Raw genomic sequence first — 13,312 nt, 5'->3', positions numbered from 1 at the left:
GTGACGATTATGTGTCTTCGGATGCATAATCGAAGGTAAATGTATGTATGGTATAATGTGTGATTAACTAGAACTCACTCAGCGTAGCTGACTTTTAGTATGCACGCAGGTTAACAGATTGACACAGCTGGTTTGAGATGGACACATGGCAGGTTTGAAGAGGCTGGCATCTGAAGATTTGTCGTGATGTTTTGATATTATCATTTATGTTATGTTTTAAAGACAAGTTAAGAATGTTTGTAATGAATGAATGACTATTATTATTATTATTCCGCGAAAGATTTAATTAACTCTGATATTTAGAACTGTGTTTATGAGTAAATCCAACGTACAAATGTGAGGCACCGGTAACGGGGCCTTACAAATTGTGTCCCAAAATGCGTCTAATTTTTTATAGTTGGTTATAAAAAAATAGAAAACATATCAGTAACCGTTAATATTTTGTTTATTAAAGAATTAGTACATAAATGAAAATAATATTAAACACTTACAACATTCAGGGTCTTCCGAGAGCGCAGTCCACGATCATGAAAGGGTCAAATACTCCTTAGGGGTCCCTAGCATAGTTGTGTTTTTTAGTCTGAGGTTTGCTGACGTCTTTCTTTTTGTATGAATGTTCTCGTCCGACTTTTCTCGAACCAGGTTGTGTCTCCGGCCTGTCTTGAAACACCGGATCAGGTTGCGTCTCCAGCACCGTTTCATCTTGTGTCACTGGGAAGTTCGGATGAGTCGGTGGGTTAAAAACACCGGCTTGTACGTTTTTGACATCCCTAAATATTGCATGTACGGCAGCATGTTATGATCTAAATTAAAACTGGTCGGGAAGTTTGGGGTAAGCTGACTTGCTTGCGTGGTGTTTAGTTGAGTCGGTTGTGTAGTGTTCAGTTGGTTGGTGTAAGTGCGATGATTGGTCAAGCAATCCCATTTTTTTCTCTATCTTCAAATCCAAAAATATATTAAAAATTATTGTTTTTCTCTCATTTTCAATTAAGTAAGACTTTTCTATAACTATATCAATACCTTTTTCTATTTCATATACTCACAACCACTTTCAACAAATATTAAAAAAATTAAGGCGTTACTAGAATTTTTCAAATGTATAGAAAAATTACAACATTTTTTCTGTTTTACTCATAACACCTTATACCACTCTCTATATTGTAAAAACTTCAATCACATAATTTGATTGATAAATTGAGAATGTTCTAAATATACCGGGTCCAATACAATTTTTTTTATCCATAATCCATTTAAGCTATCAGGCCCAAACTATATTTTTGTTATGTTTATTGACTATTGTAATTATAGATTTTTTTATGTTCTTAATAATTTCATTTATTATTTTACTTGCTCTGTTTTATCATTTGAGGTCGTTAACTTTTCTTTGAAAAAAAAAACTGAAGTATATAATTTTTTTTTTTTGAAACTTAAATATATAATTTTTTACATTTTGATATTAATTAAAAAAACGAGTTACTCAAAATAAAATATATATTTTTTGTCACGTAAGCTGCTTTGACACGTGTATGAATCAGTAACTTTGGTGACGAAATCTATTAGATGCCTGCTCTAAAATTATTAAATGTTTTTTTTTATTTTAACAATATGAAAAAAGGACGGATAACCAATGGTATTTCCATGAATGAAATAAGAGGAATGAAGAATGATACAAAGTTGATGACATTATATTATATTATATATATTACATTTGTAAAGATTGTTATGCAATGATAGTTATATCATCTGCTTTATGTAGTTTGGTACACCCCATCCAATCATTTGATACACAACCTCACCTGAAGTATGTATCATTGTTTTGTACCATGTGCATCTAATTATGTACCATGTTATAGTAAATCTGCATCTAGCTTTGTGAAGTGACTATTGCATCCTAACCTGTAGTCTTTGCAAGGTGTGTCTTTTTCCCCTTACTACAGTACATACAGCCCAGGATTTCTTTTTTACTATTCACTAGACAATCTGGCCTTGATAGTTCATAAAACTTGAGTGTGTGGAGGTATTCAACAAAGGGGTTACTCTCATTCTAGATTTCTTCTTCTTGGATGAGGATGACAAGGATACCAACGACAAGTGGTAGGCTGTTGGTCATTTTGTAGATTCGTGTGAATGTAGAAGTTCATGTTATAGTATGTGGCGATTATTACAAAAAGCTCATAAATGACTTTATGTTTCAGAAAGTATACTAACAAATTTAGATCATTGTCATTGACGGGTTTTGATTCGGAAATCTTGGTTGACTTGGGAGTCGTATTGGTCGTAGCCTATTTGTTTGCAACTTCACAACTTTACGTTTGTCTGGTCGATTTGGTTGCTATGTGGTCTATTGTTTAATGGGGGTTTATGTTAATATGGTCACCCTATGATCGATTTGATCGCTACTGGCTATGATGATCATGTATCTGAGCCCCCTATGAGATTTTAAATGTCAATTTGTTCATGGTTTCTTTAAATTTGATGAGTTTTTTTTTTCAATTTTGATGAGTTTTGTTATGGTAGTTTGAGTCTTTTAAGGTTACTACTTCATGAATTTTGCTAATTTGAGTTTTTATATGTTAAATCAAGGTTATTGAGTTTTTAATGCATCTTTTTAATGCTTAGTTCATGTTTCTTAATATTTTGAGTTTTTTTTTAAGATTAGTTCATGACTACAACATGTTTTAATCTTTTAATGTTAGTTCTTAGTTTTGGCAAATTTTGATTTTTTGATTGTTAACGAGTTTTGCAATTTTGACTTTCAGATATATAGCAAGTTGTGACAAACTATAAGCTATAAATTTTTCGACTAACCATTAACCTACCACCCCCCTTCGACGCGGGGGGTTAAAATACTAGTATATATACAATTAACAACTTTGTTGTGCTACTAAGTTTGTACGTTGTGCAACAAATTTTGTACACCCTTCAGATTGGTATGTGTGACTGTCATTTCCACGTAGTCTCCACCGCCGTCATCTTACCTGCTACCAACTTCCAACGATCCTTCACTCCTTTCTTGTCTAATTTAGGGATTGTAACATGCTGAATTAGGATGATTATTTTTGGAATTTGTATTTCACCTAGCACAAATTATCAGAACATATGGAGGTAAGCGAGGGCCTTGCTTATATTCAGCAACAGTAAATCATTGATGATTATTTCCCATGCAATTGATGATACATGTTATTATTATATTATTATTAATACTATTGGTCAAGATTACAATTTAAATAAAGCTACAGACCAATTGGAATTCAAATTATATTTCAAAACGAAGGACAACTTAAAGTCGAGTCTTGCAATTGTTTTGGTCAAAAGTGCAGCACTTGAAGTCCATTTTGAAGTTGCAAATGGAATTTGCAGTAGTTCGGTCCTTTCGGGCTGGTTTGTACTTACGGGTGGGCTGGTTTGTAGTTACGGGTTGTAACGGAAGATTCGGATCTACAGTAGATGTACAATCATGATTTTTAGCTATTTATTTCTCAAAAGTTCGGGTATGAAGTAAATATGTGATTGTAGATGCTACAAACATGTAACTTTGCTAATGTTGTGATAGTTTGGATACTTTCAAAAGTTTTTGGGAACATGTGATTTGCAGGTTTATTTAGTCAAACACCCCCCCCCCCCCCCCCCCAACAAAAAAAAAATAATAAAATAAAATTCAAATTAAATATATAAAAATCAAATTGGAAGTGGCTCATAACTTTAAAATTCAAAGACTGTCAAATTTACTCTCTTAAATTGTCAACTGTGGTTACCTTTTTGGTTTTTGGATGTAAATGTGCTTCAGATTTAATACAGGTTTCAATTTATGAAATACCATGACTCCTTTTTCTTAATAATTTGCTAAGTTTGTTTTCTTGGATTATTTTTTGTAATTGGATTCCCAGTGGATTGCTGAAAGTTTGTACTGCAATGAAGGGTTTGACATCTAATGGTGTTTGTTTAATTTTCTCATTTGGGTGTTGTTTGCAGGCCCATATTATCAGTTAAATCATTTTTATTGGCGGTGATGGCGTCTGAGCCAATTTACATAATTACTCTATATGCCAGCACCATATATAGTAGCAAGTATCGCGAAGCGAATGGCAGTGTGCCGAAACAACCTAAACTGTTTTGAGTTAGATATTGTGTAGTAACTGTTGGCTACGGTGGTTATGTGTTGGTAGAGGTGGTAACAACGGATTTCGTGGTAACTTTTGGATGTCTTCGGTTATGGTTTCACACCCCACCGCAACGCGAGGGGTGAAAATTCTAGTTAGAAATAAGAATTAAGATTTAAGAATGATATGTACACCCCTCCCTCGCCCAACGATAGGCATCTTGTATAGGCTTGTAGCATGTTATATGAAAACCCAAAACAGTTACTCCTGCTACCAAGTACTGAGATTGATGCCTCACCCCTCGGTTTCATGCGAGTATTGTTTAGTTTATTGCTTGTTAGTCCTAGTTTTGTGGTGTACAAACATTATATTTAGACAAACTAAGTGTCTTAATCAGTAAATAAAACTAAAAACTACCACCTTAAAACTTTAGCACTCACAATGGAGTGTTATCTTCTTCTACATTTTAAAGTATTTCTCACTTATGTATAGAATTCCCATTACCATTCTCGTCTCTAAAATTTAAAGATAATACCTCAAGCATTTTAGCTTGTACCTCAAACATGAAGAATGAGACACAAGGGTTATAAATGTAAACAAAACTTAATGATAAACTTATGGAGATTCCAACGAGAATGCTCTAATACATATATAATATATAATCAACATATAATCTTTTCATTGAGACAACTTTATTTGTCAACAACAGAATGGTCATGAGCTCTTGCAGAGACACGATCAAGTATCAGTGAGCGCATATACTCGTCGTTTTTTTATACAAAAACTAAAAACTTAAGCTACCCGTGATCGCACTACAAGCCAGCACTCAATCTCAAAGTGTTTCATAGTCGCATTACAGTCTGACTCTGCAACGAGACTATGAAGATAGAAGAAGCATTCTGAATTTGGACAACAAACATCAACATTGTGGGATTACACATGTTTGTCCATCAATTTGGTAATTCGGGGTGAATAGTGAAATCTCGCTCATTCAAAACGTGATCAATACAATTGATAATCTTTTGGAGAATTTCATGTTATAAGTTTTCAACTAACAAATCTCAATCTTGGTCAAAGTCGTCATACACGACTTCAGATACGACAAAAAAAAAATAAAAGTATTAAAAGAAAAGATATAGCAAATGTTCAAATATAATGCACACAAAAGTATGACCAAAAAAACCTAGTAAATACATGTTTGAAGTATAAAAGCAAAAAAAATGAAATCAGCCTGTCAAAATGTAGATGCTCATTGACACCTTCAAGGACAACATTTAAATTTTTTTTCTTTGTTGATATATTTAAAACCACAACGGATAATATACCAACGATTTCTCACCCGCGAAAAAAAAATGTATCCTTGCAAAGATAAAACGAGCATCTTCACTCTTATGATCTAAATAAACTTATCTAACCTTGATGTTTATTTAAGACTCGGTGAGCGGAAACTTTCTAATCGAATGTCAGAAGACGCGCGTAGATCGTTCAAAAACGGGTCACCTTTTTCTGATTTGATTATCTCTAGAATGACTCCAAGAACCTCGGTTGCAAGACCTGCTTCCACAAGCTGCCCTTCTTCCTCCCCGCCTTCATATATTATACGCGAAACTTGTTTGAAAGGAATGAGGTTTTCTATAAGTATTCTTGCAAGCATACGACCCAGAAACTCGGCTGCTCTTGGTGCATCATTCACAGACTCCTCCAATGTTGATAAAACGGATTCGAATCTGGAGAATGTAATAAAAGATTAGAAACCAAAACCTTATATTTGAACCATTAAAAAGCAACTACAGCAGGTGAACCTGTTTTGACACTTTATTTACATAAATAGCCCATTATAAAACGAGCCCATTTTGGTCAAAACTTGTTTTGCTAAGCTGATTAAAAAGTAATTATTGAAATTCTAGATGGGTAAAACCCCTTTGATACCATTTTTAAAAATGACCCATTCAGGCGAGCTTATTGAAAAGCAATTAAAACTGCCAGCCTTATTAAGATTAATTTAATGAAAAATGTAGCAGGGTGAACCCCTTTTGATTCTACAATTACCGATTTCAGACAAGCTCACTTTGGTCCAAGCCTGTTTGGACCCGTTAACCAACCCGCCCATTTTTGCCAGAAAATGTAGTAGACTGAGCCCATCTTAATACTCTTTTTTTTAAATGACCCATTTCAGAAGAGCTAATTTTGATCAGATCCCATTTGGACCTGAACCAAACTGCTACTTTCTGAATCAGCCCGTTTTGGCCTGAACTCGTTTCAACCCGTTACCTAGCCCGTCCGTTTTGCCAGGTTTATAAAAAGTAATAATTGAAAATTTAGCATTACTTACCCTCTAACAAGTGATTCCTGAGTTAGAATGTTTTCTTGGGATTTAGCAAGATTGATGAGAAGCTTAGCAAGTGAATCCCGTTCCGTGTCCTTCCTCTCGAACGAATCAGTAACCCAAATGGATATCATCGTTGGATAAAACCCAGGTGCGTTTAGTTCTTTGATGCATAAAGCAACTTCCTTTTCATCTCTTGCACTGAAAACAATATAAACATATATATTCAAACCAATCAAAAATACAAGAACATTATTATCCACGAGACAAAATTCATCATATAATTGTTTACCTGTAAAACTCTTTGATTGCTTGAATGGACATCTCATGTAAACGATCTTCAGACAAAACCGCCTTATCTGAAGGCTCACTTTGCGGGGGAGTAGACACCCGAGTATGTTCAGGTTGTGATGGTGGAACCTGGTCATAAACGGGTCGAGAAGTCCTTTCAGGTATGTTTCTTGAAGCCATATCATCACGTGGACGATAACCACCATAACCGTTATTAGGACCAGCAACACCTTGCATAGACTGCTGACCCCTAACCGACATCCCCCTGGCTAACCCACCTTGTGGCCCGAGGGTTATAGTCTCGTCACCCATGGGTCTCACAGAAACCGACAAAGTCCTATTCTCAAACGCATCAAATCTTGAATCTTGATTACCAAAACCACGACTCTGTTGTTGCGGTAATCCACGATAACCACCACCCATTTGAGGGTTTGAAGGTAAAACACCTGCTGGCCCTCTTGGGCTAAAGTCCATGGGCTGACCTCCTCTCCTAAGTGACGAAATAGAGTTAGGCCCACGAGCCAGTCTGCTAGATTGGGCCTGACGTTCTTGATGAGCATCCCGATGAACCTCGTCAATCTTTTTTGGGCCTTCGACCTTCCTTCTTTGCTGCCACTTATTCTTTCTAAGGTCAATCGAGTCTTTTAACATGAATCGCACTCGTGAAGAAAGTGTCATATTATTTGATAACTTTGACATCATGTCAAAATACACATCCATGTGTTCTTTGGCTTTCACGTGATCAATCATCCCCCCAATTGTACTCATCAACTTGCACAAGGCCTCGATGTTTTCCTCATCAGTAGTGTTCTGGTTAAACCCTAACAGTTTCTTTATGCACTCATGCATGATTCTTTCGGTCAACATTCTTTTCTTGTATAACTCACCAATAAGTCTAATATTACCCAACATACGTCTTCGGGCCTTGACCCGTTTCTCTTCATGTTCCTCTTCACTCTGCTTAATCTCGCCTTCTTCTTCTGTTCGGTTTGCTTCTTCTTCCTCTCTCTCCCCTCTTTCAAACTCCTCTTGACATTTATTCAATAATAATCTCTTAAATGTAATCTTCTCGTTATCTTCACCAAAACCGGGTAACTCAATAGCCAAACGAGAGCAGAAGTTGGCATACATCTCAACAAAAGTCGGTTCCATCAAAGCCTTGTCAAATATTTGACCGATCACACCTGACAGGGTATCCGCATTGTCGATATTAACTTGTTTGACTTGTTCAAACAGTTTTTCGAAGTTTTGTGGGGTCAACTTGTTCAAAATACTTTTCAATCTCCTTTGTTTTGCTTGCTCCTCATCTGTTACTTTCCCAATTTCATACTTCTTCTCAGCTTTATGCATCACTGGGGTATGAGGAGATGGCATCAAACCCTTTTGATAACCAGTGCGTTGCCACCTATCAGAATCTGAATTATTACGTTGCATCTGTGGGCCAGGGGACTGACCAGGTGGTTGACCACGTGGGGTCCTCAACGCACCATGGTTCCCTCTTGCCGGGTAGCCCATGTTGGGGTCCCATCCAGGACCCATGGGTCCTCCTGACCCTTTACTCCATCTGTCATCAAGTCCGACATTACTCGGGCGCCGGTCGAGCCGTGACCCTGCCCCTGACCTGTCACCACCACCTCTGCCTGGGCTCGGGTATGGCTCACGGGTCATATTACCACCAGTTGCTACAAACACTTCCGCTATATCATTTGTAATCTCGAAACCTTCCGGAAGATCAGGGCAGTGGTCAGAGAATTTCAGTAGGAAGTCTCTGGAATACTTTTTAGTCATTCCATCATTGTCATCCTCACTGTGATGTTTCTGTTTCAAACCCATTCCAATTTTGGGAGTAGAAATGTCTGCAGCGTCCTCCCAATCTTCTGGCTCAGCTTTAGTTGGTCCGCGTGACAAGACGGTGTCTTTTTCAGAAGTAGCATTAACAGATGCGTTCGAGTTTTCAGCAGTTTCAGTAGCAGATAAAGTTTCTTTCTTTTCTTCAGGGCGTTTATAAGCATTATAAAGGTCAGAAGTTGTCCCACGCGCGTCAGCATTTTTCAAGATTTCTTTAAAATTCTTTTTCCCTTTAGCTCCAGTATTACCCTTGGCCTTACTACTAGAAGATGGAGAAATCAAGTCTGTAGCTTCTACTTCCAAAGTCAAAGATGAAGTCTCTGGAACAGAAACCGTAATAGATTCTCTACTGTTTACTTGTTCAACCTCAGCCTCGCTTACTTGATTGTCTTTCTTATCATCAACCAAAGATCCCATATTTAATGTAGTTTCAGCACTAGAAACATCAACATGAATATTACTTGCAGTTACATCCGAGACTGTGCTATCTTGATTCTGCTCAACAGATTCTTTAACAAGTTCTTTTGACTCCACATTGGATTCTTCAACTTTAGGGTTAAAGTCAGCGCCTTTTTCGTTACTATAACATTTTGAGGACAAGTCAGAAACATGTGAAGGCTCTTCAACTTTATTGCTAGTTTCTGACACGTCCTTGCTGATTTCCGAGGATAAAGACGACAACTGTGATGTTTCTTGAACTCCACTGGCATTTGAAACAGAGGTTGTTTGCCCACCAATCTGTTAAAAACAAGCAGCGAAAATCCAAATTAAAAATTGTAAATAGCCATACCAATAGTAAAAAGAACACCAAAATAATAAATACCTTATCCGTTTTAGAAGGCTGTTTCTGTTCCTCTTTAAAAGAGCCAGACTTATTAACTGTCGCTTTTGGAACTTCCGCCTCAACAGCAGAAGTATTGGTCAAATTCTCAGGCTGTGGTAAAGAGCTTCCAGCAACCGTCTCTGAATCTTTATGAGGTTGACCTTCTCCGCCTGCTCTTTGAGTTTTGTCCGCTGAGTCAACAACCTTTTCTGCATGTGAACTAATTGCCGGTTGTTTTATCGTCACCTGTTTGGAAGCCTGTGAATACCAAAACCATATTAAGTATCCCTTCTAGAGCGACTGTACCTAATACATGTATGTGTATGTGCGCGCGCGTATATAGGAACGATTCTAGGAAAAAGATAGTGTTTTAAGAGAACAAAAACAAAAATAAATCTTTCATTTTTTCAGGCCTAAAAATTTTTTAGATACAAGAAAATGGTTAAAAAGCAAAAAATTCAAAAACAAAAGAGTTACAAATTTCCTTTATTTATAAAACCTATACTTGTGCAAGTCATGTATAGGCTATACAACTAAAATATGTATAGATAGCCATTTAAAAATAAAAATATCTATACTATATAAACAAATTAGTTCAATGGTCTTTTATGTACATATAAAAAACGCATTTGTATATATCAAGTAGAAACTTTAGAAGATATGAATCATTGATAAAAAAAATTAAAAGCGTTAGGCTAGTACTTTTTGTTCTTGCAATAATTTAGCTTTCTATTATAAACCCCAGCATAAACATACTCATACACATATATACATAGGGTTGGGTTATGCTAAAATGAAAATTTTGCCTAAAACGTGTAGAATGAAAATTAACACATGGCATCTTTAATTTTAAGCATGATGTTAATTTCCTTTTTACACTTTTTTAGACAAATAAACTCTATTTTAGCATAACCCAAACCTATATACATAAACAAATATATCTATCTATATGTGTGCGTGCGTACGTGATGGTGAGGGGGCGTAGATTGGAAGCTAACCTGAGGATAGAACCTTGCCGGCTGAGAACTAGGAGTTGAATGCGAACTAGTCAAAGGGTTAGAACCAGGTGGCGGTGTAAAAAGGGGACTAGCATTGTAAGAATTAGAATAAAAGTTAATGGGATGACCAGCAGGAGGAAACGCCTGAGACTGAACCATCTGTGGCCTTTGACCCGAAGACCCACCACCATTCGGATACCCATCCGTCTTCTTACCGAGACACAGCTCCTCATGAGTGTCTGGGTGAGTTATCTTCACCGTCCTCCGTGCACCGCCATAATTAACATTACCCACGGGCTGTTGCTGGTACTGTGGCCCTAACCCCATCCCCATCCCACCCATGTTCCCGAGCTGAGGACCCGAGAAAGTCAAACCTTGACTTTGATGAATGATTCCTTGATGTTGCATACCAGGTACAAACACCTGTGGCGGCACTTGTGGCGGTGGATTACCGACTGGTAAATGCATGGGGATCGGGACAGTATTGGCAGCTATGTTTTGAGCTTGCAGTTGTGGATTTGGGCCGCCAAATGGAATGTGAATTGGAGATTGATGAAATGGCATTTGCATGGAAACACCAGTCGGGATAGCGGGCATAGGAGGCCCGCTAGGTTTCTGAACATGCGCTGCAACGGGCCCGGGAGGTGTAGAAAGCACGTCTTTTTTCTCTTTTGAAACAGGGCGGGCCTCAATGGGCTGATCGACAGGCCCGGAATCTTTCCTTGGTAAATGTTGGTTTGGAACAACTGGATTTTGACGAGCCTGAGCTTGAGCCTGGGCCTGGGCCCGTTTCTGCTCATCCAAATTTGGTGGGGCAGAGCTCGTTCGAGCTGGTACCTATAAAACATAAGCTTATAATTACATTATAAATCGTAATTCAAACACATGTTATTTCCACATAGTGACAAATATATACCTGCATTAAAGCACCGGGACTAATTGACCCGAACTGAAGAGGAAACCCCTTAGACGCATCCGCTGGACCTAATAACAGACAAAAGCATCATAAAACAACTTCCCAACCCAAATTAATACTAAAAATTAATTTTTTTAATTCTGAAAATAACAAAATCGGTACCCTTAACAGGAGTAGAGGAGCCCGTGGTGCCAGAACCGTGAGAAACCGCGTTACTCTGTGGAGCCTTCGGCAGGCCTGGTGTGCTTTTAAGAACCGGTGCATCAACCGGCTTTACAGTAGCTCCTACTGATGCATCAGGCGTTCCTACAATAATTATACAAACAATACAAAATTTAACAAAAACGTAAAAAAAGAATTATACAAATTATGTTGCATGTTGCAAACAAAAAACACACCTCTTAACGGCGGTTGAACATGCGCCCCATTCGGTTGACCCCGACCACCAGTCGCACTCACATTCGTGTTGTTCGGGTTCGGGTTAGGACCCGGACCGGTTACTCTAACCTGGGCTCCTGGTGCATTACTAACCACTTTCTTGTAGCTATAAAAAAACAAATAAATTAAAAAATCAAAACAAACCCTAATTCAAATTCCACATAAACAAACAAACCCTAAATTTATTTCACCTTTTATTCGAATAAAACGCAGACGAAGGAGGACCCGCGTTACTGCCACCGCTGCCGCCGCCTCTCCCACCACCGCCATACGAGTTCCTGGGCGAATTCGGATTAGCTGATCGACCGGGTCTTCTTGATTGATTGACGGACATATATCCAATTCAAATCACACCACTATTCTATTGTTTAATTAATAATAAACCTAACAATTACGTCACTTGGATCTCAAAGAAAGAATACCCTGAAAAGAATTAACAGTAATTCGACAATTATTATCATAACATTACAAGAAAGTGTAAAAAGCATGTGAATTTGTGGTTAATTACTTACCAGACAGAAGTAAGAAAGATAGATAATTAGGGTTTAGTGAACAATAATAATAATATTGGAAAGTATAAGACCGGCGGTGAAAGATGGGTTTATTGATAGATCGAAAGAGTCCGGCCGAATGGGTCGGTAGAGCATTCGAAGAAGAAGTAAGAACCCTTCGAATAATAATAAAAAGAAGTGATGTGTTTGTAAGGGGAGACCTTAATATAACTAGTATACGATACATGTTAAGAGGGTAGGATGGTAAATTTTAATATGTTCATGTTTTGTTTTTTTCGAATTAAATTGTGTTGTACGTTACGTTGTTGAGGAACCGAAGAATTATGAGAGTGGGAGAGAAATGTTTGTTGATTGTGGGCGTGAGGTGTAACAAAGTGAGGAAACAAACACGAGGTATACATGGGAGGGGGGAGGGGGGTGAACCTTATTAGTAGCATTGAATACGTGGCTTGAGGTAGGATGGTAAATTTCATACTTGTCGAGGGTAAGATGGTAATTTTTGATGTTGTGATATGTCGGGTCTTGTTTTTTTGGAATTAATTATGTTGGACGTTACGTTGTTGAGGAACCGGAAGAAGTTTGAGAATGGGAAAGAAAGTTATGTTGATTCTCGACATGGACTTGAGGTGTAATGAATTGAGTAAACAAACACGAGGTATATAAGAGGAAAACATGTAAGACACGCTTACACTAAAAATTTGGGAAACATGTTTTAAAATCTAGTTGACCTTTTATAATTTGGTGATTTGCTTAGTGTCAACCATTCTCTAGTTGTAAGTTTATACATCTCGGGGGTAAGATGGTAAAGTTTATACTTGTCAGGGGTAAGGTGGTAGCTTTTTTTGTTAAGACAAATGTTGTCATATGTTGGGTCATGTTCAGTTAGAATTAAATTGTGTTGGACGTTATGTTGTTGAGAAAACCGGAAGAAGTGTGAGAATGAGAAAGAAAGTTACGTTACGTTGATTCTTGACGTGGACATGGAGTGTAATAAAGTGAGGAAGCATGCACGAGGTATATAAGGGAAAGACATGTAAAACAAGTTGACATTAAAAATTAA

The 13,312-nt window shown here is 37.4% G+C and overlaps 1 protein-coding gene across 1 annotated transcript; it reads right to left on the bottom strand.

Moving 5' to 3' along the window:
* Window positions 1-4,930: 4,930 nt before the first annotated feature.
* LOC143533417 (eukaryotic translation initiation factor 4G-like) lies at window positions 4,931-12,163 on the bottom strand. Its single transcript, XM_077028214.1, has 9 exons — window positions 11,932-12,163; window positions 11,701-11,846; window positions 11,465-11,608; window positions 11,303-11,370; window positions 10,387-11,223; window positions 9,389-9,646; window positions 6,719-9,303; window positions 6,433-6,627; window positions 4,931-5,827 (listed from the first exon to the last, which is right to left on the bottom strand). Exons 1-9 carry the CDS (start codon window positions 12,072-12,074, stop codon window positions 5,524-5,526), a joined length of 4,680 nt encoding a protein of 1,559 aa, XP_076884329.1. The 5' UTR covers window positions 12,075-12,163; the 3' UTR covers window positions 4,931-5,523.
* Window positions 12,164-13,312: the final 1,149 nt, after the last annotated feature.

This window comes from Bidens hawaiensis, unplaced genomic scaffold (assembly GCF_021521415.1).
Source record: "Bidens hawaiensis isolate Kalapana, Puna unplaced genomic scaffold, B.hawaiensis_p1.1 tig00009686_1, whole genome shotgun sequence".
NCBI lineage: Eukaryota > Viridiplantae > Streptophyta > Magnoliopsida > Asterales > Asteraceae > Bidens > Bidens hawaiensis.
Note: the sequence above shows the minus strand (reverse complement) of the source record. Positions and strands in the feature narration are given on the sequence as shown.

Excerpts from the sequence above, each read along its gene's own strand:
- LOC143533417 (XM_077028214.1), bottom strand. The coding sequence starts at position 12,074 with ATGTCCGTCAATCAATCAAGAAGACCCGGTCGATCAGCTAATCCGAAT. Across the intron at positions 11,847-11,931 it reads GCGTTTTATTCGAATAAAAG|CTACAAGAAAGTGGTTAGTA; the intron begins GTGAAATAAATT and ends GTTTTTTTATAG. Across the intron at positions 5,828-6,432 it reads CAGGAATCACTTGTTAGAGG|ATTCGAATCCGTTTTATCAA; the intron begins GTAAGTAATGCT and ends TACATTCTCCAG.